A 21503-nucleotide genomic window follows, 5' to 3' on the forward strand; every position below is an offset into this window, starting at 1 on the left:
CCCTGAACTCCTCACCCTGGGAGCACTGTCGCTGATGCACTGTTGGCTGCTCTGTTACACTGAGAGCCTCTGCTGCCTACACCCTTTTCTCCCTTTTTGTTCAATAGGCCAATTTAGACTTTGGATTTCTTTTCCTTTGCTGGGGAAACAACCACACTGTGTTTCTGTATGGGGGCATACACAAAAAGCTCTACCAGCATCCTGGCAGTGGGCTCCCATCTTTGCAGGAAGGGGGATTTCCTAGCTGCTAATCACCCCACAGAGCACTTATAGGAGGAAAACAAAGCCACTTTATCTGGGAAACCAAACAGGAAAACTGAAGCCTTCCTAACTCTAATCTGAACCCTGGCTGTGTGCAAACCTGTCCAGCTGTATGGAGACGACTGGTACCATGTTCCCACTACACCTTTGCCCCCTCCCTTCCCTCCCCAGCTGTGCAGTACTTACCTGGAGTGGTAGGACTGATGCCAAGGGGTGCCAAGCGTACCCTGAGATATTTGCATCATGCTGGGATCGTGCTGGTTCTCCACGAATTTGCTTGAATGCCAGGAGTGAGGTCGGCCTGGAGTTTCACTCCGCCTAGGTGAAAGCAGAAGGGGTTTGCACATCAGCAAGAGGCCAGCTCTCCCCAGGAAGATGGCTGTGAACTTTACACCAACATTTAAAACTGCTCGTGCTCATTTGTGCTTTGCTGCTGTGTTTCTGTCCATTCCAAGCAAGTCCCACGGTAACCATGAATGTCCCTACATTCCCACAGCAGCTCCCTCTGGGATTTGCACAAGTGGGTCACTGGATGCCATGAGGGGGTGGAAGCCTGCAAAGGGACTTTTGATGTCTCCTCGGGGCTGCTAAAAATGCAGGACGAGACGTGACAACCAAGCGCCGGCAATGTGTGTCCCTGGCATCCCAGCCCGGGCAGACAGCTGTCCCCAGGGTGTGTCCCCAGGCGTGGCACGGCACAGCTGCCCTTTGGTGCCTTCAGCCACCAGAGCCAGGCTGTGTCTGTCAGCCCTGAGGGAAAAAAAAAGCCCCACTGACACCTTATTTAAAGCACAGAGTGGTGCAATGGAAAGTCAAAGCAGGGGATTAGTGATGAGTCCCCTGAAGAGGCCACACAGAGTCTCCTTTGCCCCAGCCTTTGGGCTTGTCCTTAATCCTCCTGCTGCTTTCCATGAGGGATCTCTCCCCTGCTCTAGCACTCATTTCCAGTTTCTCACTCTCTCCCTGGGAGAGCGAGGAGCAGCCCTGGACCTGTGTCCTGCTGAAATGTGACAGCTTGCAGGAAGTTTCTGACTCAATAAATGCAAGAGGAGGATATGACACATCTTTAGTCTTAGTCTCACTGAAAAATCCACAGTACAGCACGTCCTGAAGACATCAGTACTTAGATTAAAATGCCCTTGGCACACAGACACTGAGAGCACTGCCTAAGATTGGGAAAAGGAATGGTACAGGAAAGTGCAAAAGGTTAAAAAGGCTTTTCAGGGTCAGATCCTTTCCTAGTACCAGGTAACACCAGCATCCACTGATATTCTGATGTTGACAGCATTTCCGTACAGATTTCAGAAGTGCTGTTTTTTATCTCATTGTCTGCTAAAAGAAGGAAGAAAAAGGGACATGCTTTTCCCTTTAACGTCTGTTGTGGCAGGATTGCCTTAAGGGAAACTGGACTGGAGGTCTGCAAAGGACAAGCTGAACCCAACACCCTTTCACCTTTTGTTTAAGACAGAGCTCTTCTGTTAAGCTCCTTGCCCAGAAAACAAGGAACCTGGACACTGCCAGATGGGAAGTTGACAAAACTGTTTATTAAGAATAACCCACGTTCTTACCTTTTCCGCTGCAGACATGTAAAGACTGCAAATACTTTAGTGGAGTACAAGCCATCAGCACCCATTTTTTGCTTGGGAAAATGAATGATCCTTTGCAAAGCATGTTGTCCCTTGGTTTGATTAGTAGGAACAGTGAGGGAGCTGTGTAGCCAATCATCTGAGCCACATGTATTTTAATTCTTTTGTTTGATACCCTTGTAAGAATACAACAAGTGCACAGCTGTGAATTTTAGTCACAAGACACATGGTACCAGCTTAGCAGCTCTGTGTGGAATAACCTCACCCTGTTTCCACACCTACCCTGTCCTGCAAATGTGACAGATCCTGATTGATCCCAGACAAACTGGCTGAGTGATAAAACCTGCAAAGGCAGCAGCTAAGCTGGACTTGAGTGAAGACAAATAAATCATGAGATCTTTAACTGGTGTTACTTTGGTGCAGCTAAGTTGCCTGCAACGAAACCAGGAGCAACAGGTGACACTTTGGCACAGGAGGCTGTAGGATCTAAAACTGCAGAATTGCAATAATAACAATAACAAAGCAACCTCATCACCTCATCTTTTACATCTTCTGCAATGTACTTGTGAAGGTGCCTGGACAACCTTACTACTGAAAACGTATCCACTTCAAATAACAGACTAAGTGATCCCTGTGTTGTAAATGCCAAGGCTGGAAAAGGAGATTCCTGGTTCCTCATGGACACTTCCAGTGATCAGATAACCCAGGCATCCAGGTCAGGCTGGCATCATGACAAATGCCTGTGAGTGAAGGTACCTGGGGAAGTCAGCGGGACGGATGCAAGGCTGGCATCTGCATGGCAGCTGTAAGCAAAGCTACAGAGCAGGTAGTGCCAGCTCACACTGCACACTGGGAACTGAAGGGAAAGGGATAGTTTTTCATCTCATCCAGCTGCTGCCACCTGGGTGCTCGCTGTTGCTACGCTGGCCCCGGTGTTTGCCGATGGAAACACACCCAGCCCAGCAGAGGCTCCTCAGTGGCAGCCTGGCACACTCTGGGAGCAGTCTGGGCTGCAGGGAGTACATCCACATCTCCGAGGCCTCTCACCAGGAGCCACTCTGCAGCTTGCTCTTATTAGCAGGAGCTGAGTGTGCTCTTCTCTGTAATCTCTGGAGATTATCTTTATATTGCATGCAAAACAGGAATGGAACTTTACAAAGACACTTTGGCACTAACTCGACAGATGAATCAGCATCTGAGGCTTTCTTCACAGTGTAACTGAAAGGTCATCCTCTTCTCAAGGTTACAAACTAAAAACATCCAGGCAAGTGTAGTCAGCCTGATTGCTGTTCTTCACGTACTGTTCCTTGCCAGTTCTGGAGTACACACACAACCTGAGTGCTCTGCAAGTTCCGAAGTACCTCAAGCCCAGCATCCTTCAGGAGTGCAGTCCTTCAGTGTGAAAAGGCCCATCTTCAACCAGAGCAAACAAGCCAGCTTCTTCAAATTGCCATTTGCATTTTTTCCACATCTTTAGAAAGCTAGTAAGTGAAAGCCAGAGAGGGATGTTGTGGCTGATTAACCAGCCACTCAGGGTCATCAGTGCCCCAATAAACTGATCTTTTTCTACTCCCACACCGCTCCTGGGGAGTTGCTTTCACCATTCTCCCACCCACCAGAAACATCATCCAGGTGGCTGAAAAGAGAGAACTGTGAACAATGCTTCTAGTACCACTGACCTTGTGGTAATTTTCTCTCTGTCCCCACGAGCTCCAAACCCTTCCTCAGCAGATACAAGGAATGCTGAAGATAAAGGCAGCAAAACCTTTCAAGGAAAACAGAATCCACCTGCAGATGCAGGCAGGAGCAGTGGTTACCAGGACACACCTCCATGACCTGAGGAGATGGCTCTGACCAGCAGCTGGTGTTCCTGTGTCCAGGGAAGGTGGCATGGAGGAGAGGAGAGGAGAGAGGAGAGAGAACTAAGGCCAGAGGGTCACTGCCATCACTCACAACCACAATCCCTGTGGATGTGCTTCCCCCAGCAGCCCTGCAGCCAGGTGGCTGTGTGGGAGGCTGCTGGAGCTGGAAGGGACAGGCATGGCTGGAAGGGAATAGCCATGGCCTAGCCCATCACGTGGGGAGGTGGGAAGGGATGGAGGCCCTGCAGCACAGACCCTCCTCCTGCAGGAGAAATGAAAGATTTGGATGCAAGTGCAAAGCTGTTGCCTCCTGGATCTGATCCCAGGCACTGAGTCACAAGAGAGAAAGCCAAGAGGGCAGCTGCCCATCCTTACCACGTCATCCTCACAGCAGTCAAGATTTCAGGCTGGTGATAATTCTAACCTAACAAAACCCACGTGGCAGGGGCACTATGAGCCATATCCTGTGCAAGCAGCAGCAGGATCTTTGTACATGGAGAGATCCTGATTCCAGCAATTCACCTGTACTCTCCTTCCAGGGTGAGTGTGCACCTGCACCGACAGAAAGCAGAACAACCATCTGAATTCTCACTGGGACAGACCTGTCTCCAAGATGGACACTGCTAAAGGAGCGGGAGCATGACGAGGAGATGTTTTCCAGACATCCAAACGTGTGGCTGCAGCCTCTCTGCCCATCTATTAGGCAGGAGATGAAGGAAAAAGTAAAGCACTCAGAAGCCTATTAGGATTTCCACAGAGCGAGGCCACAATCTACTCAAAGCAATGTCGCTCTTAATTAAGGTTCAGTCATGGTTCTAAAAATAAGCAGAACAGACGAGGCCAATTAGAAAGGAGTCGGACCAGAATGGCATCAGCTTGGTGTGTCTTTCACTAAATCTCTCTTTTTAGCCTCACTGAGCCCTTCTGGTAAATTCTGGGGTGAGCTCTGTCCCTTCACAACTTTGACTAAAAAGAAGGAAGACTCATTAGAAAGACCTGAAGTCTATGAAATGTTATTTCACACCATGGATCTTGGCCAATAGCATCTCCTCATCTACAGGAGAAAGGGAGAATCATGCCCACACCCCCCACCCCTTAATGCTCAGCTGAAAACTTTCCCTAAGTAAAAAAACACATGAAAAACCCTTCACTTGAGAACACCTGGGTGAAATGTGTCAATATTCCCAATATTCTCATACCAGAGCACAACCTGTTTTCCCACAAAATGTTCATTTTGCAGCTCCTGTGCCTGTGTGGTGTTTCCAGCTCACACGTCAGACACCATTTGTTTTACCCCTTTGATAAGCATCACTGAGGATGTCTGGGCTGCATCAGACCATGGCCTGAGTGCCATCTGGGAACTGGGAGACAGGTACCAATCTCCCTGAAGTCTCTTTGGGATGTGGAAGAAGGGAATCAGAAGTTTCTGCTCAGAATTCCTACCATTACCATCATGAGCTCTTTGGAAAAAAAAACTCCCCACCATACCACTGGGAAGAGAATCCCTGTGTGGAAGCAGAGATGACAACCATGTATACAGATCTAAAGACAGATTTTTTTTCTACTGGCTTTTCCTGACTGAAGTGCCCTCAGCCACAGGCTGCAGATGGAAGTGCTGGGATCGCTCAGAGGTGATGGCAGCCGTGAGCAACGGGCGCTCCTTCGCTGAACTTAGCAACAGTCAAACATTGTAATTAATGATCATTGGTCCTGCAAGTCACACCTCTGTGTTATCACATATCTCTGGGAACCCCCACGCTGTCTTATCCAAGGAAGAGGCGTTTATCCAGTGCCCAGCAAAGGAAACAAAGAGTGAGGGGCTCGCAGCCGGGCCGCGCGCTGCGGCTCCATCTCCCCTTCACCCCAGCACGGGGTTGACAGGCAATATTTAGATTGAGGACTTTTCCCAGCACAAAGAAAGGGTCCCACTGGCATTCCCTGACACTAACCAGACACAGGCTTCAACAGGAACAGAGGTGATGTATACAAATCTCCCTCTTCCTGATTACTGGGTTCAAGGACTTTGTCTTCTGACAGCTTTCTGTTTTGAAGATAGCATTATCAAGCATTAATTTAAGTTTGACTTAAATTTCAAAATGAGGAGAATTTCAGATCTCCATTTCAAGAAGTGCTTGCCACCAAGACAGTTCATCTCTGCTGCTCCCACAGGACTGCAGCTTAGAAATGGAGAAGCCAGGAGAGCCTTCAGCCTGGTACCTAGACCATGCATACAATGAAGAGCAGGCGAGCACTGGGTTAAAGACCCTCTGCAACTTTCTTCTTTCTGTAATTTTTTCCTTTGCTGGAAAAAGAGGAGGAAAGAACTGACATGGAAAAGAAGCAACTGACTGACTTACAGCCTTTGAGGAAGACCCTATTATTCCCTGTCTTCTGCAGGGATTCACATCATCTCTCCCAGAGCAAGGGTGGAAAATCCTAGCAGCCAGAGCCTGCACTGGCTTCCCTGCCTGCAGCTCTTCAGAGCTGCACTGATTTATCCACACTGATGAACCAGCCCCACGGGCTCAATTCAATTAATTTTTTCTCATTCTCCTCCAGTCAGTAAATTAGTTAAAAAGACAGAAACCCAAGCATAGCTTAGATTCTTTCACCACCCGATATCCAACACACAGCAACTTGCAACAGGAGAGACTCGGAAACAATGGAAGGAATGTGTTTTCCTCTCCTTGCTCAGTGCTGAGGAGGAACTGGGTGGCTGGCAGCAGGAACGCTGCCCCGTGAGCCCCAGTATCCAAACGGAACGTGGACAATCAGGCACGGCAGGTAACCAAGGGGATCTGCAGGACAAGGCTCCAGGCAGCAGCTGGGCTCTCCTCTGAGCTACAAATCACAGGCAACCCTCGTGGGCTCCACATCCAAGTGTGAACTCCACATCCAAGTGCTTGTGGAAGAGCCATAAACGGGACAGAAGCAGCAGGGCCTTCAGGAGGATGTGTGGAGGTACTTGCACACAGCTGGGGGGTAATAGGGTGAGTTAAAGGTGCCAGGGAACTGCACCCGCTGCCTGGGCCAAAGCAAAGGCTGCTGAGTCTGAAACACTCTCCCACAGGCACATTCTTATACATTAGAGAAGCTTCCTGTCTGTAAGTAAAGCTCCAGCCCGGGTCAAACTGAGATGTGCAGGCACAGCTTCCAGTGCTGCCGGAAAAGTTAAGCTAAACATTGTCTCTGCACCCAAAGGCAAATTTATCCAAGTGAAATGCTAAACTTTGGAGCTTCTGTGAAGATCTGCTACTAAACTGTTGGGCAAGAAGGATTTACAGAGGGCATATGGTGAATGACTCATTGTTACAGGGAGGTGGTGGATGTAGGGAAGCTCCTCTCCCAAATTCCCTGTGGGTCTCATACCTGGGGAAATGCAGAGTCCCACTCCTCAGTCAGAGATCAACTTCTCCTCAACAAAATCAGCCTGAGGAGATATTTCAGCCTCTAAAATCTGCTCTATCCAAGGCTGGGCAGCATCCATGACTGCCTACAGTGGCCAGAAGCTGGAGCACCTCCACTAAGGTCAGGGAGGTTGCTCCAGAGGTGCATCCTTGCTGATAAGATCACAATGTGGAATTCTCTCCTCAGCTGCTCACTCACAGGCACTGGGCCACATTTCCAACAGCTCCAGGAAATCAGCATAGCTTCCTGACTTCTAATAAGTCAAGGTCTGACCCAAATGCAATATTGCAAATAAAAGCCACTGCTTCCACTTCACAGTACAAATCTCAGAAGACACAAAAATCTGTGAGGTCACCCAGATTACAGCTGACTGGTGTAAGAGGCTCTCCTGATGCCAGCAAAAGCTCTGCCTGAGTAGATGCTGTAGGACTCAGTCCTAAACTGCAGGGCCAAAGGAGAAGAGTCAGGCTCAGCCACAATACCAGCCAACCCAGAGCAGCTCAGGAAAGTGATTTCTGAAGACATTTAATCATTCTAAAATGCAGACAGGTACTCAGGAGTCATGAATGTCAAACTCCCACTAAACCACCCAGGCTCTGAAGAAGCCAGGCGATTTTGGAATGCCAGGCACCTGAAGCTGGGAAGTCAGAGAAGACTTACACCACTTCTGTGGGGATATTTGGGTTCAGCATTTCTGGTGACCTTTACCAGCACTGACAAAATCCTCTGAGGAGACATTTCAGCACTCCTTGCCCGTGAGTGCCCCTCAGGCACACTGGCAGCCAAAGCAGTAAGTGTTTTCCACCCTGGCTTTGCAGAGGCTTCAGGGACACACACGAACACATTCTCACCTGGTCTTCAGCCGTAACTTGACTCCTGCTGCCCAGGTGGCTTTGCCGGGCTGGAAGTCAGTGGTCACGCAGTCCTGGCTGAGCGGGCTGGGGGACAGCTCTGCGCATCCCTGTGCTGCATGGGTGTCCCTGCCAAAGGAGAGCAAGGACAGGTAAACACCAGCAGGCAAAATACCTCAGTCCTTTCAGCCAACAGGATTTTAGGAAAGAGGGCAATGCACACACCCAGAGGGCAAGGCAGGGGCATTGGGTCATGTGTCTCCTTGTTTTTCTCTACTCTGGGCAGTGCTTGGCTCTGTCAGTGTCCCTCAGGAGTGTTTTGGAGGAGATGCCCAACCCCACGGCACACAGGAGTGAGATTAGCTCAGTACTGTTATAAATGAGAAGCTTGACTAGGGAACTCATCATGCTGCAGCTGCATTTGGGAACACTAAATCCCCAAGCGTGGAGTTGACGGGTTCCGCTATGAGATACGCTTTTTCCACACGTAACCACCTTATGAGAGCTCAGGGAATGCTCTGAACACACAAGAGAAAAGCCAAGAGGAAGCTCCACACTGTGAGAGGGACAAAGAGAAACCTGTCCTACCCTTCTACTGATATTCCCACCAAGCCAGCAAACACATATTCACCTGGCTCCAAGTCACAAAACACAACGTAACCATCGCTTCAGCTCCTTCCTTCCCGCTGGACCGCTCCGCTATTCCCAACTCGCTCCAATTTTTCGCCCTGAAGCGCAGAAGGGATTTAAAATTTCGGCTCGCTCAAGGAACCCCTACGCTGAATAAAAGCAGGCCTGGCCCGGGATAAGCTGCAATTGCAATTGTGCGCTGAGCCCACATGCCGGCAGCTGGGGCTTTGGATGGCTGGGATGGCTTGGATGCCATTCCGCTGAGAGACCCGCCGTCTTTGTGTCCGGCTGGGTCCTCCCCCCCTCCCTGCCCTCGCCCCCACGTGCCAGGCAGGAATGTTGAGCCTCCCATTGCGGATGAGATGCAGCAGGGAAGCGCAGCAGCACTTTCACCTAGATCAGGGACTAGATCAGGACTGCTCCGGAACGGCCTTTTTTTGCTCACCCTGCTCATCTTCATCCAGTTTTTATCCCAAATCCTGCCTTGGCTGCCTTTTCTTTTCATGTGCCAAATCCCGTTCTGCGTTGTCTCTGCCACTCCTGTCCTCTGAGATGATGTCAAGTTTCTGACTGAACTTGAAGGTTTCCCTTCCCTGCTCCCATTCCAGCCTGACTGTACACCAGGAGCACAATCTCCTTTCCTGCAGCCCTGGAAGTGGCAATATCCTTAAATGCTCTAGTTCTCTTAGCTCACCAAGCTTACCACGAAAAATTACCAATTTCCAGAGGAGATTTCACTGCAAGACACGCAAAGGACAGAAGGACTGCGACAGCTGAGGATCTAAAAGATTGCATGTAAACGATTTATCCATAGAAACAGATCTACAATTCTGTGAGCAAAATATGTTCACAGCTTCAGTGTTTGGAGGACAGAGCCCTGTGCTTCCCTGTTGTTTCCTGGAGAGCAGAGTTTGGCTGTGCCAGGCCACACCACACCACAGTGGTATCTGCAGTGGACAAAGCTGCTCACGCCTTCCATCTGGCCAGCTGTCTCTGAGGGAGCCAGTGACAATATGTAGGGCTGGGAAATGGCCCCTGGGCCAAGAAAAGAGTCATCAAGAGCCTGAGGAACTGATATAAAGGAGTAGTAAGTGCCTACAGCTCCACGGGCACCACAGCCTTGTCATCTTTCAGCACTTGGACTTTTTTTTTTTTAAGATAAAGCAGCTTTTGAAGGATGCTAAGAAAGCAAGAGACACCACAGACCCTGAACTCTGCTGCGAGCAGAGCTTTCTGAGGAAGTCCCTTCCACATGGACCTGCACATCCTGACCCTCCAGGGGCAGCCCCAAGCAGAGGAAGGGAGGATAAGCAGCTTGGGTGTTCCCCCTCCCAGGAGCTTCCAGCATGCATAACTTTGGGCTTTACCTCACAGAGACAAAGACACCTTAATTAGTGTCTCCATGGGCTCCGGAGGTGCTGTTGGGGGCAGCAAGGAAATGCAACAGAGTTTTTCCCCAGCCTCTTAGAAAACTGTAATTGCAGAGCACTGTGGTGCACGGCAGGCTCAGTAAGACACTGGAAACTAATCAGCTGCTCCAGAAATAACAACATTAATTAGGCCCACTGGGGAACACAAGAGATGAGGATCCTTCCACATGGGAAGCACACCCAGCTCAGGGCCAGAGGCATGGTCCCCACACAGGGGTCCCTGTGAGAGCAGGGCAGGGGGAAGAGCTGAGGCCAGCCAGGGCTGCAGGGCTGTTTTGTCACCCCCAAAAAGGACCCAGTACCTGTCCTGCCCTTGCAGCCTTCTGCCTTACCACCTGGCTGCTTATCCCAGAGCATTTTCTATGGCATTCCTAAGTAAGGCAGCTCAGTCTAACAACCAGGAGGGTGTTAATCCCTGTGAAAACACTTCTTCCACCATAATGTGGAGACAGCCACTCTTGTGCAAAGCTGTTGTGGGCCTACCTTTCCTCTTGGCTGTCCTCACACCTTCTCCTTAGAGTGGCCCTTCTCTGAAAGCTCCAGCTCCCTGTGGCAGCACCCAGCCCGATGGGATGCTCTTAAAGCCTGGGGCTGCATTTTATTTTGGGATGCTGCAAAGGGCCTCCCAATTCCATAGCTAAAAAGTATGCTTGGCAAGGAGGGGCCTGCAGTTGTTCCTTTTGTTATCGTGTTGTTTCTAAAGCTCTCAAGTGGGAGACAGGAAACCCAGCACACACAGTTTATTTAAAACTCCTTTACCTCCCACCTGAGGCTGGCAGCTGCCTCTGAAATCTTTCCTTTTCTGCAAAGTTCGTGTTTAATTATGAATTGTTATTTATACTTGCTGCTTCCATGGTGCCTTTGGTATTTAATACCACACATGTCCATGAGAACACTCTGCTCAGCTTTTCCCTCATCTAAAAATATGGCCTGCTTGGATTTTTTTCCTTGCTGCTTGCTTGACAGTGAAAGAATACAGTGCTAGAAATTAAGGGCTTTTTTCAAGGAAAACCTCCTTCAGAAGTTTCCAGTGCCCTCCAGAAGAAAGGCAGCACCTCCTGACCCCTCATCCATCTCTCCCCACACAGCCTTTCCACAGCAGGCATCTGTGAAACTCTCCCTCCTTTTCACCACCTTCCTCAGAGCTCTTCAAGAACACATGGGTGGCCTTATTTTATATTAATCAACCCCCCATAAGACTGGTTTGCCAGTTGCTGCCATTGGATGCCTCCTGAGCTGCCACAGTCCTTGCAGAACTCGGTTGCTGTTTTAGGGAGATGCCTTGCCTCTGAGCAGGGCTGACTCTGAGCTCCTCTGCTCCCTTATCTGCCTCCCGTGCTGACCTCCTGCTACCTGCATGCTTGGAACGTTTCACAGCACTTATCTTAACCTTTGGGGCTCCTGGCTCTTCCTCCTCACTTCCTTCAGTCTTCCTTATCCTTATTTACAACCTTCACATTCCAACATAGATTGGTTTTCTAAAGCCAGCCTGGGCAGAAAGTGTGGGTGGGTGCCTCTGCCCAGCAGCTCTCCCGGCAATTATCTGGCTCGGCAGAGATCATATTCTTAATTAATTAAACTCCACGTTTCATAACAACAGCTCCCTGAGTAATGGCAGCAGCCTAAATCACTGCTCTCACTGAGGAAATGATGCAGTGCAAGCTCAGCTGCCTGGCTGTAATTCCCAGAGAGGAGACACACTTTGCACAGGGAGGCGGCACAAACCCAACTTTGGAAGTTTTGTCTGCTCATAGCATTTCTTTTCCAGGACAACAGTGTTATAGTTCTTCTGGCTGCAATACCATCCTGTACTCTTAGCTTAGCTGGCTGTAGTTCCAGGGAAGAGTCTAGGAAATGCCTGAGATGAGCCATAAACAGCACCTGGAGTATGTATAAAAATGATTTAATTTTTTTTAAATTTTTCAGAATAGGTATTTCTTAATGGTCCCTCCTCTTGGAGCCATGATTGCTGAGTTTAAACCAACACCTGATTTGCTGCCACAGTAATAGATGAGCTGAGTCCCAGAGGATCCAATCCCCAAATGTTAACAGGTTTAGTAATTTTCAGTATTTTGTTACCTCTAAATCCAGTGTTGTTCTAGAAGAGAGGATGGAGATTAAATTCTCATTTTTAAATCATGTGGATGAACAGGAGTATTTGGAACCAGTGACAGAATTAAAAGCCATCCTAGAAACATAGTTGCTCACACAATGATTCTTCTAAAACTGAGATAGGAACTGAGAAGGAACTCTTCTTCCAACTTTTACAGCTATTTGTAGGCATTTCCTGATATTCTTCCCTTTGTTTTAAATCAGAACCTGAGAGGAAACCCCTCTCCATTACAGAACCAGCCAACAGCACATCACAGGCACAAAAACCACAGAGAAGCAGCAACAAAGGTGAACCGGGCTCTGACAGGCAGCAAGGAGCCAGAAGGGTTAATGCTGCTGGTTTATCCTCACAGCACCCCACGTTACACAATGTCACAGGGCAGCCTGAGATCCCCAGCTCAGCCCAGTGACATAAGGAGAGCTGGGCAGCTTCACCTCTGGCTATCCCCATCCCACGGGCAAGCTCTCAGCAGCTGCCGAGCCGGAATGACGTCTCCTTGGGAATGCAAACGGCACCTCCACGGCAGTCCCCATCTATCTCCTGGCAAAGAACAAGCCCTCCTGTCTCCCCAGTGCTGTCAGGAGAGGGATGCAGAGCAGGGAGACACCACACCCATCCCAGGCACCCACCTTGGCTGTGGCTGTCCTGCTTGGCGGATGCTCCCGCTCCGCCTGAAGTGAAAAGACTGGATTGCTGACGTATTTCTTATTTTGTTACCTCCTGCGGCTGGCCCAGAAATAGCCTGTAATCCACAGCTCTGTCACGCTGCCAGAATCTCCTTGAGCTGCACTGGAAGTGCCCCTGTGTCAGAGCAATACCAGGTGCTCTCCTGGTAGCAGCAAGGACTGCACATGTTTGTTATTCTGCTCACAGGACCCCCGAGCCACACCAAGACCAGAAGGAAAGATGTGGACAAAACTTATCATGAAAAATAGTTATGAATTGCGCCGAAACCTCTCACACTGATAACCTGCAAAACCTTTGCCAGAAAAAGTCTCAGTCCTTAGGTAAAACCTCCACCTCGTGACTTACGAGATTCACCTGAGATGGGAAACAACCAGGTTTAACTCCGCAGTCTTAATTAGGCACATGAGGAATTCAAGGCTGGTTCATGAATCCAAAACACAACAGGCTCCACCCGTGTAACTCCTGGAAGCACATTTTCATCATAAGCAGAGCAAGACAGAGTTTGAAATCCCAGTAAGGCTCACTGAGCACATGAATCTTGGGACTAAATTAGGCATTCTTCCCTGAGATCTGCAGCAAGGTCTACGTTCTCAAGTAGAAACAATAATATCCAACCACAAAACCCATACCCATTCACAGTGCCGCTGCTCCTAAGAAACAGGACTACCTAATGCACATTTTCTGTACACATCACAAGCACATCCATCCTGATACCTGCTAAAACAGGATTACTAGAGCTGATCTTTGTGCCATAAGCCAATCCCCAAAAGGGAAAAGAAGAATTTTCCCAGGAACAGTGCAGAGGGGTTTGTGTTTTTCTACCTGCACAGGCCATTGCTTGAAGGCAAATTAAAGAAATCACAGGATGGTGAATTTTAGATGGATACATCCCACCATTCAGGCACGCATCACTTTCAGTCTTATGGCTCCTACGTGGAGATTCTGAGCACGCAGAATTCCAGGGCAAAGCAACAGAGGCTGAGAAGTCACCTGGAATTAATCCAGACTCACAGCTTTCCTTCTCAGAGGGCTCTTCACTCAGCCAACTCCAACTTAAACAAACTCAATGAGTGCTGACCTTCAGGTTCACCGAGAAAAAAAGTCTGGAGAAAGGAGACCCTCTTTTCCCTGTGCAACACTGTCTAGTCCTACTTGTCCAGCATTTTTCTGGCTTCCCCTTTCCTCTGGGACTGGATGGGTTTTAGTTGACCTGCCCTCAATCCCACAGTCTGGCCCTGCTGTGTTTGCACAGCCCCACACAAACCAGCTGCTCCATCGCCGTACCTGTTTGCAAGCAGAGAGCTGAAAGGAGCCCTGGCATTCATTTGGGTTCCTCACTTCACTGGCCAAGGGATCTTTGAGAAAATGAACTCCTCCTTTGTCTGGGAGAGAGCCCTAATCCCCGTTTTGCCCTGGAGGATTACTGGGTACTTAGAAAGGCACTCACATGCACATTTTTGGTTCGTGCCAGCTGCATTTAGACCCACAATATGCAGCGTTCCCTTTGGTCTTTAGCTTTGACAATAAGCATTCCACTGCGCCCAGAGCTCGACCCAGAGACTGCCACCCTTTTAGAGGCACCCTAAATCCACGCTTTCTCAATTGGGGGCCTTCCCTGCTTTGCATGAGCACTTGGCCCTGGAGGCAGCTGGGCACGGAGCCCCGAAGTCCACAGTCCTTTCTTGTGCTGCCCAGCCGCCTTGGAGCAGCCCTGCCAAAACCACCTGGATCCTGGCTGGAAGGAAGAACCTGTAGGCTCAGGGTTTAGCTTTTATCCCTAGTGAATTCCTGGCTTTTTGTATTAGTGGTGTATGGTTAGACTCTGTCACAGCTTGCTCTTTGTGTCCCAGTACCACCCACACAGCCTGTTCCCAAAAGTGTGCTCTGTGCAGCTCTGGCCCACGTCTTCCTAGGACTGGGGCTTCATTCCCTGAAGTTCTCATCTGGGATCAAGTTCAATGGAAGCAAATGACTCCAAAGCAGTACTGACTTGAGCAGCACTCTGCCTGCTCAGGGGAGATCTCACCTTCTTGGGAGGAGACATTTGAGAGGTGAGAAATGTCCCGGTCTGTCAAAAAAGTGGTGTGTGATCCATCCTGCACCCCACCTCTACCTGCACCTCGTGTTCAGAGAGCTTTAACCCTCTCAAAAACACATCTACCTACTGACTGTGTCAAGACAGGAGTAAAACCACAGAGAAATGACAGTTTCATTCTTTTCTACCCCACAACTAACAGGACTATCCTATAAACTTGCTCTTGACCATTACCGAACATCTCGTGAGGTTTTTCAGAGATGCCTTTGGGGACACTGCAGGATCAGTTTGGGGAATAAGAACACCCCACTTCTCACAGGCTGTTCAGGACCAGGAGGCTGTGGGGAACAATCCTTCAGAGATGGCCATAAAACAGTGGGATCACCTCTCTGTGCATCAGATCTGTCGGGCAGAGGTGCCTGAGAGGAAGATGCTGCACACCAGCGCTCAGGCAAGCTGGAGAGTCTTTAAAACACCTGTCCCTGTAAGGGCCACGGCCACCACACACAGGTAAATCAGCATCCTGACACCTTCTGGGGTATCCCCACACTGAACCGTGTGGATCTAAAGTCCTTCTGATAAATGATAACATTTGACTTCTCTGACATTACACACACCAAGCACAAGCTGGCTCTAAAGGACAAGTGTAAGTGAAACGAAAAATGTAACTGCAGCTCCTACAAAGACAAGCAGCCACGAGGAGGAAGGAAAAGCCATATTCATGTAATGTAATATAAGCATTAGTTTCCATTTTAGGATTTGGGAATTAAAATGATTCCATAGGAAAAGCCCACAAGTTGTCCATGCTGAAAGAATAGTTCTGTTCACAGCAAGACATGCAATCAGCAGAAGGTATTTCCCCACAATTACTCTTTTCACACTCACCCTTCAGAACAGTGATGTTTTCCACCTACAAAAGGGCCATCCTAGGGGGATCTGAATGTCAGGAAAGGCGTGTCCCACCTGGGACCTGGCCATAGGCTGCAGACCTGAGACCTGAAAGGCAAGCCCAGCCTTCTCTGGGACACTCTTCTGCCAGCAGCTTGGAGCTGGGACCAGGCTGCATCTGCTGGTGCAGCTCCTAATATGTTCCATACAAACCAAATGAGGTCAGTTCAGCCCAACAATTTAAATGGTTTAAAGCTAAAGATTATAAGGGAGTGCTTACAGGAACTCTTCCAGTGGCAGATGGATGAGGTCTCTGGCAATATGAGCAAGTGGGGCATTAATCTCTTCTGCCAGCACAGCTGGATCTCTCTTCCTCGCCTGCACTGGTGACACTTTGTACTTTAAGGAACACACCCCGAAATTTTAGCCCAGCAGCTCTCCCAGGGAAATACAGATGTTGCCAAAGTGCTGCAGCAGTGGCTCAGCTGCTTTTTGAAAAGTGTCCTCAGTGATTTGTACTAATGGGAGTGACAATCTGAGCATCTCCTCAGAGAGGGCAAAGAAAGCCTCGTACTCACATTTGCCACAGGCACAGAGGACATTCAGCACCAAGGACTCAGGTCTGCAGCAGCTGAGCTGTCTCTCAGCCCTCTCTAACCTGATTATCTGCAGTGCTTCCTGGTATTCCAGATTTTAATTGCAGTTACTGGATGGGTGGAGTGTACAGGTCTAAATCACCTTTGAAAGTGTAGCAATACCTAATCCCCGGAATATGAGCTACTCCTTATGAGCTGCTCCTCCATCCCACATGCCAACCTCTTCCTGGACAAATTCCTGAGCACCTTACTCAACACAGCATTCCATTTACTTCCTGGGGATTTCAGCAGGAGATTTGCCCAAGTAAGAAGTGATGATAGATTGAGTAAGAAGACGAAGACTTGGCCAGCTCAGTGAGAGAGACCAAGGCAAGTGACAGAAATGCTGGCTGCTAAGCTAATAAATATCTGTTTGTCACTCCAAACATTTTGATCATCTGCCAGTCTGGCAGAGATGAGCTTGGGAAAGGATGAGGGCTGCAACCATGACAAGGAACATGGGATGAGGGAGGAATCCTTGGCCCCTCTCACTTGGTCCTATGCCTCTGTGCATCCCCATTGTTCTCACACAAACCCCCCAAAAGGGGAAACTGGCCTTCCTGACTCCACTCCCCCCAGCAGGGAGCAATTTTAGCAACATTAGGGGTCATCTGCCATCCTTCTGCTGAGAAGATACCACAAGCATCTTTCCTGTACACATCCCTGGGTGTGGGACCTCTTCCATGTGCCCTGCCAGCAGGAAAACTCTTCTCCATCACCCTTGTCTACTGTGTTTTGGTCTGGTGATGTCAAGTCTGCTGATCCTGAATCATTCCTTGGGCTCAGAGCAAGATTTGAGGCTGGTTGTTGGGATGCTCTCTGCAAGCGCTGCAGGGCTGGATTAGGACCTGCAGAGGCTGTGGGAATCTCTAGATGAGGCTGGGGCTTCTCCAGTACCACTGAGGTGAACCACTCCCAGAAAGAGTCAAGAGAAATTCCACTACAGCTTAGCACATGGCTTTGACTTCCAGAGAAAAGTCTCAGATCCTCCTGGGTTTCCAGAACCATGAAGGTGCTGCTCTGTAGATGCAAAACCTTTCACAGCTCTTGGGAAACCCAAAAAAAACCCACTTAGCCTAAATGCCTATCATTAATGGGACTTTCCTCACTTCAGACACATCTCAAAATCTACCCAAACCACTGTGCAACAGCATGGGCTGCGTTTCCTTGGAATGGATGCTCCCAAGCACATTAAGGAAGCAGGAGAGGAGCACCCACATCCCTGCCATGTGGATCTGAGGCCTTCACAGCAGTTACAGGGTAACAAAACATCAAAAACTCTTCTTCCCCAGTGGCAAGAGTAGCACCCTCTCAAAGGAAGCCACACCTTCGCTGGGGACATGCAGTGATTTGGAGTCCCAGCCTGGAGATCTCTGCATAGCAGCAGGAAAAGGGGAGCAATACTTATCCCCACTCCCAGCCTCTCCTGGTATGCAGCACACACGGTGACACCATCATTACCAACACCCCTCCCAAAATGGAGAGAGCCAGCTCCAAACACAAATCGAGTCACAAGTGCCAAATTCATTCGGAGAGAAAGCAGCAAACCCAAATCCTATTAAGCAGCCATCAGTGTCAATATTTGTTCCTCACAAACCAGGGACAAGTGGCCTAATAAACAGTGTCAGGCTGAGCCTGGTGAGATGGAAGAGGAAGGGAATAGACAGACTTGGGGAAAGGACACGACATTAATCAGCATCACCCCTGCAAACCTTTGACAGAAACAAGGTAGTAAAACCCAGCAGTCATTTAGAAACTAAGCTGCTTTTTGCTGCAACAGTGATAGCCCCCAGTTCCCAGCCTGGAGGTTTGGCATCCTTCACAACAGAGCCACTGGGCCCCATAAAACCTTTCCCTTTCAATCCACCTCTCAACACACACCTCTCTCTGGCCTGGCTTAACCATTCCCTGCCCAACACAGAGCACATCCATCCCGAGGTCTGGTCTGCAGAGAATTAAGCACTCTAGCCAGCACCGAGTGAGTGGGCTCCCAGGCAAACAATGTCTGCACAGGAAGACAAACAAATCAAACCACGATTTCACAAGGCAAACTCCTCGGCTGCAAGAGTCACTTCAAATATCCCAGCTTCTCCTTGTCCCTGCGGATCATTCCTGCCCCTGGGGACAGGAATGTATATGCCACTTACTTCTGCCTAGTCTGGATGGGAAAACACAGTATTGACAAACCCACTCCAGGCTTGATATTTCCATCAGGGCTGCAGCTGAGTTTTCAGAGCTATGCCTTACTATAGAACATATTTGCTCCCATCTACCCAGGGAAATTTAAGCTGCCGTAGCATGACAAGGATGCAGCCATCGTGCACGGGGGCCCTGTCCCCACTATAACTGTACTGGCCACCAGTTACCATCACGTACTTTGCCTAAATTAGGCTGAAATGGAGTCTGTCTGCAGCCCGGAGCCTGCCTGGAACTGCAGAGGAATCTGTGCCCTCCGCAGCACACGAGACGGGATCAGGAGAGCACTTGGCCTGCCTATTTTTATTGTCCCCCTGAATACTTTTCTTCAACACTGTTCTGAGTTGCTGAAAGAATAGCAAAGATGAGATTTTTTAAAAAATAACAGACGGGCTGATAATCCATAGGAACCATGTCCTTTTAACTTTTGGATGTTTCTCAAATCTCTGCCCTTGTTGCCAGGCTGCTGAAGGCATTTCAAAGGCACAACACGATGAAATCTAATCAGGGTGAAGTGGGCTGGTTTCATTTCCATCAAATTCCTCTTTCAAAGGCATAAATTTACCCTTCTGATCCCAACCTCTAGAACTGAGCCAACACAGCAGCTACAGCTACATGAAAAACCCACCCAATCCCCTTCCCTCCGAACAACTGCTGACTGACATTCCTCACCCAAGGAGGCTTCTTTAAACCCAAGGACATTGCCACTAATTCCAGCCCTGGTGCAACTCAAATGTAAAGGATTAGGCAAGTGGCTCTCATCTGAACGGAGGCAAGCATGCAGCAATGCATCCCATCAAGGGTAGCCAAGCTTTCCATTCCAGTTAAACTTAGGAACAACCTCCTAAAACATGGTTTCTACTGACTGGAGCACCTGAGTAGGATGCACTTGAGATACTGAGTGTGGCTACAGCCTGATCCTGCTGACCACGAGCCATGCCCTGCTCCCACACCCACTGAAGTCCAGCAGCTTGCCAGCGCCAGCCACAGTCATTCTGGGCCTGAACAAATGTTAGCCGAGTGGGAATCACACAGGGCATTATAAAACACTCTGTTTGATGTCATATCCTCCTGATTTATTTACTTACACTGCTGCTGGGGTGAAGAGGCCCAGGGATGGGATGGACCAGGCTCCACCATGCCAGCTGCTCTGCAAACACCAAGTGAAGGATGGTTGCTCACCCAGAGAGCTGACCATTAAAGTAGGGTCCACCCTAACTAAACAAAGGCAGGAAGGATGTTTTCCCCATCACTGCTCTTCCCTCAGCAGCCTCCCCAAGTCCATCTGCTCACCGATGCCAGCTGCATCCTCCTGCTAGAGCCCAGCTTTTTACCCATTGCTGCCAAGACCTGGGATACTCTGTACAGGGAGAAGGGCTCTACATCACCCTGCTTTTATTCTCATTAAAAAATCTGTTCAGACCTACTGAAGACAGGGGCACTTGTGGAAGCCCCTGGCTGCTGCAGAACCATCTCCCAGAGGCAGGGCTCCCACGTGCCACAGCAGCAGCCCTCTGTGCAGAGCAATGCCAAATAGGCTGCAGCTGGCCTTGTATGTCTTTATTGCCTTTTGAGCAATGCTGTACAGTTAAACCTCTGGCCTGCTGACCTCTGGAAGATAAGCCTCTGTGATTATTAAATGAACTTTCCTTAAAATTTACAGTAATCCTGATTTCAGCCGAACTGAACTTCCCTCTTTGATTAAAGAGCCAGAGGTGCCAAGCACCATTTAATGTGGGCCAACAAGCTCTCAATCCTCTAAATCCCCACATTATGGGCGTGCAGAGCAGCCCTCCCTCTCCCAACTGTAGGCTGGCCTGGACTTCACCTCTCTTACTCAAAGGAGTTTTGAGGCATTGATTTTTCCCTACTGCTGTTTCTGCTGGTGTCGAGGAAAATCTGGTCAAGCACCTTGCTTGAGGAGGAGCAGAGCCAGGCCCCCACGGCTGAGCAAACACAGAGAGCTGCTGAGCCTCACCCCTCTGCTGAATGAGCTGAAGGGGGCTCATGCTGGGAGGAGAAATGAACGTGTTCCAATGGGTGCTGCTGGTGCCACCCAACTAAATTTAAGGCTGGGTTTTTTGGGCAGAAGAACATACAGAGATCAGCGTTTAAAAGCAGGGAACGAGAAAAGCAGACCTTTGGACCTTGTGAGCAGAAGAAGTAGGGGAGAAGTAGGGGAGAAGCTGGAATGAAGGCAGATGAGGTCTGTGGGACACATTCCTCCCAAATTTACAAAGAAAAATGCTGGCTAATAGTGCTCCATTTGAATACAATTCTCTCCCTAGCCATTTTAAGGAGTCTGTGGGTCACTCCAACCAGACTTCTCAGCTTCTTTCCCAGTATCTCGTTGCAAGGTGCCTGCCAGCAGAACTCCCTGCAGGAACACTACACTGCCTACTAAAACACGTAACGCAGTGAGAGCGCGCACGAAACCTCCCGCTGCTGTGATGCCCGGCAGCTGTCCCCAGAGAAGGAGCAGTAAAGGGACCCTCAAGCCCCGCAGCTCTTGCCCAGCTGCAGGAAAGGGGATGATGCAGTCCCGGAGGGCGTTTAAATCCCACCTGGAAACCCCTCCGAGTAACGATTGTCACAAGCGGACAGCGGGGAGCGCGGCACGGCGGGCTCTCACCCTACATTTCCCTCCCCGACCGCTTCTTCCCATCATCCAGAGGCGCCGAGAACCCCGAAGGAACAAACAGCAGCTGGAAGGGGAGGGGGCGGGCGCCCTTCCCCGGGAAACTCCGCCGGGACTGCCGCCTTTTGTTATCCCGTCCTGCCCGGCCTTCGGAGAAGGAGCGCGCCTGCCCCGCAGCCCCTTCAGGCCGGGTCTCGTCCCCTCCTCGTCCCCTCCTCCAGCACCCCCGCTCCCCGCGCATCCCTCTCCGCGCTCCCGCAGCCGCCGCACTCACCGTGCCCCG

The 21503-nt window shown here is 49.7% G+C and overlaps 1 protein-coding gene across 2 annotated transcripts in view; it reads right to left on the reverse strand.

Annotated features, from left to right (window-relative positions):
* SHROOM3 (shroom family member 3) overlaps positions 1–21503 on the reverse strand; it is a 69133-nt gene that overhangs the window by 17817 nt on the left and 29813 nt on the right. For both annotated transcript variants that reach the window (XM_041459653.1, XM_041459654.1), the window contains exons 2-3: positions 7969–8097; positions 448–579 (exon numbers count right to left, since the gene is read on the reverse strand). In XM_041459653.1, coding sequence (XP_041315587.1) covers positions 448–506 — 59 coding nt within the window. In that variant the 5' untranslated portion in view covers positions 507–579; positions 7969–8097. The remainder of the gene's footprint in view (positions 1–447; positions 580–7968; positions 8098–21503) is intronic.

The sequence above is a fragment of the Pyrgilauda ruficollis genome, unplaced genomic scaffold, assembly GCF_017590135.1.
Source record: "Pyrgilauda ruficollis isolate IOZ18807 unplaced genomic scaffold, ASM1759013v1 scaffold139, whole genome shotgun sequence".
In the NCBI taxonomy this organism is placed as follows: domain Eukaryota; kingdom Metazoa; phylum Chordata; class Aves; order Passeriformes; family Passeridae; genus Pyrgilauda; species Pyrgilauda ruficollis.